This window comes from Corylus avellana, chromosome ca5 (genome assembly GCF_901000735.1).
Source record: "Corylus avellana chromosome ca5, CavTom2PMs-1.0".
Lineage (NCBI taxonomy): Eukaryota > Viridiplantae > Streptophyta > Magnoliopsida > Fagales > Betulaceae > Corylus > Corylus avellana.
Window position 1 is genome coordinate 24,575,156 of NC_081545.1, and position 2,245 is coordinate 24,577,400.

Sequence of the window (2,245 nt, forward strand, 5' to 3'; positions counted from 1 at the left end):
ATTATGTTAATTTACTGTAGCAGTATGATGTGAAATGAAGGTTGATGTGTAATCTTAGCTGGCAAAGTGACATATTTTGTTAAGTTCCTTAACCAAAATTAATTTCAAGAAGTAAATTATTATTTTGGCATACCTTGAGGACCTATAAATAATATTTTATATCACAATGAGTGATTTGTAATTTAGGCCAGTTACAGGGACCTATAAATTATTATTTTTACCACATGGAATGATTTGTAAGTTATGCCTACCGTAAGAATCAATTTTACATTTATCCCATAAAAATATAAAGAAAGAAAGAACGAAAGAAATTGTAGTCCTATTTATAGTCCAGGTTGTAGTATATGTCTACACATTAAAGTATTTTTGGCTACATATTTTTCTTTCTTCACTTGATGGAAATTGTAGACCTATTTATAGTTGAATTAGATAAGGAATACAATAATTATATTATCAATATGTAACGTATAAGAATTATGATAATAAATAATACATTAATTTAATTCAAAACAACTATTATAAATTATCTTCATATGTCTCAATAATATTGCCCAAACTTTGAATCTGAAACTTACACCACAAAATTATTCTGTAGCAAAGTTTGGCATAAGAATTGTGGAGTTTTATCACCAACTTTATAGCCGAGTAAATCTCTAAGATACAGCCTAGCTAGCTAATTCAATGAGATCAGTTTGATCAGTTTGATTAGTCTATACCAGTTTGAACGAGCATGCGGGATGATTTTGAGATGGACTTCGTGAGAGTCTCGGTGCATTTGGCAATGCGATTTTATAGACAAAAAGTATGATTTTAAACAAAATCATAGAAAATAAATTGTTTGGCATTGCTATTTTAAAAAATTGCGAATCGCAGATAATAATGTACTTTTTTGAAAATACACAATTTTAAATGATAAACTATGATTTTAAATATCAAAATGCAAATTTGCCAAACGCTTTAATTGTGTTTTTTTATTTAAAAAAAAAAAAATTCACATTCTGAAATCGCACATTTTAAAATCGGTATTTTTAATCACATTTTTTAAAATTACAAACTCAAATAGACCTTAGGAAGAGTTGTGAGTTTTGTGTGTTAATTATGCAACCCCACCATATATACCAAGTTGCATAAAAAATCCTCTCGCTAAAAATCCTCCAATTGGGGGGAATAAACAAAAAGTTGGGATGGAGATATTTTTTCTTCCTTGGTTGTCCCTCAAAATTTCCTTTCCTCAAGTTGGCAATCCAAGATGAGAAACATGGAAAACTGATAGTGGTGGTGTAAACTAACCAAGAGGAAGAAGAGAGAGGTAAACTCTCTTGGATCTCAAGGTTTCATTAATTAATAAGGTTTACAACCATCATTTACAAATTCTTTTCCAAGGTACAGCAATGTTCAAAAGTACTAATCAAATTAAGCATGTTCCTTAGTTATTATATCACAAACATTCATAGATATATATATATAATAAGTTTATTTGTGATTTGTTGGTTCAAATACTTCACTAATTGTAATTATAATCACACAATAAGGGCCATCAATTAGAGAACTAGGCAGGTTCGATCTGCTCACATTATGACACACATGCATGCACACGTCTGAAAGCTTGTGGGAACTTCAAAGAAGCCATGCCTCGTTGCGCCCACTCCCACCTGCTAATGGCATTGCTTCCATTGCTGCTTCTTGGGGAACAGATAATTGATGGTACCTGTTTCAATGAAATTATCTTTATCATAGATCTCTTGCTAGCTTGCAAATTCTTAAATAAGATTTATTGACATGAATTGTTAGAGAAAAGAGAAAAAGAAAGTTTTTTCAATTTTTTACTAAATTAACACTTACCCCCCTAAAAGTACTTTTTAAGCTCCTTAACACGATCCCAAGGCCACCGTAATAATAAATGTGATGTAATCATAATTATATGGTCTTGCCCAAAGTCGTGTAAGAGTCCAATGAAGAGTAGATCATAAGGAGTTTGATTCTGATTCTCAGTAGAGTACGTCCTAGTCTAGATCGAGTTAATAGTCCTATTCGGTCACTTAGATAATTTAGAATTCTAGTTGAATTCCTATATATGTTTCTTCTATGCAGCCATTCTTCTATTTAAAGAAGAAACTGTCAATAATAAAGTTATGGTTGATTATTATCTTCAAACTTTGTGTTTGTCAAAAGGTCTAGGTTCCTTATATGAATTAAAAGGTCTAGTCTTTACGAATTTAAAGATATAGGTTCCCTCTACAAACTT

General features: G+C 30.8%; 1 protein-coding gene across 1 annotated transcript in view; it reads right to left on the reverse strand.

Moving 5' to 3' along the window:
- Positions 1 to 1,438: 1,438 nt before the first annotated feature.
- Positions 1,439 to 2,245, reverse strand: part of LOC132182664 (agamous-like MADS-box protein MADS3) — an 8,208-nt gene continuing 7,401 nt past the window's right edge. Inside the window, exon 8 of the mRNA XM_059595969.1 lies at positions 1,439 to 1,708. Coding sequence (XP_059451952.1) covers positions 1,618 to 1,708 — 91 coding nt within the window. The 3' untranslated portion in view covers positions 1,439 to 1,617. The remainder of the gene's footprint in view (positions 1,709 to 2,245) is intronic.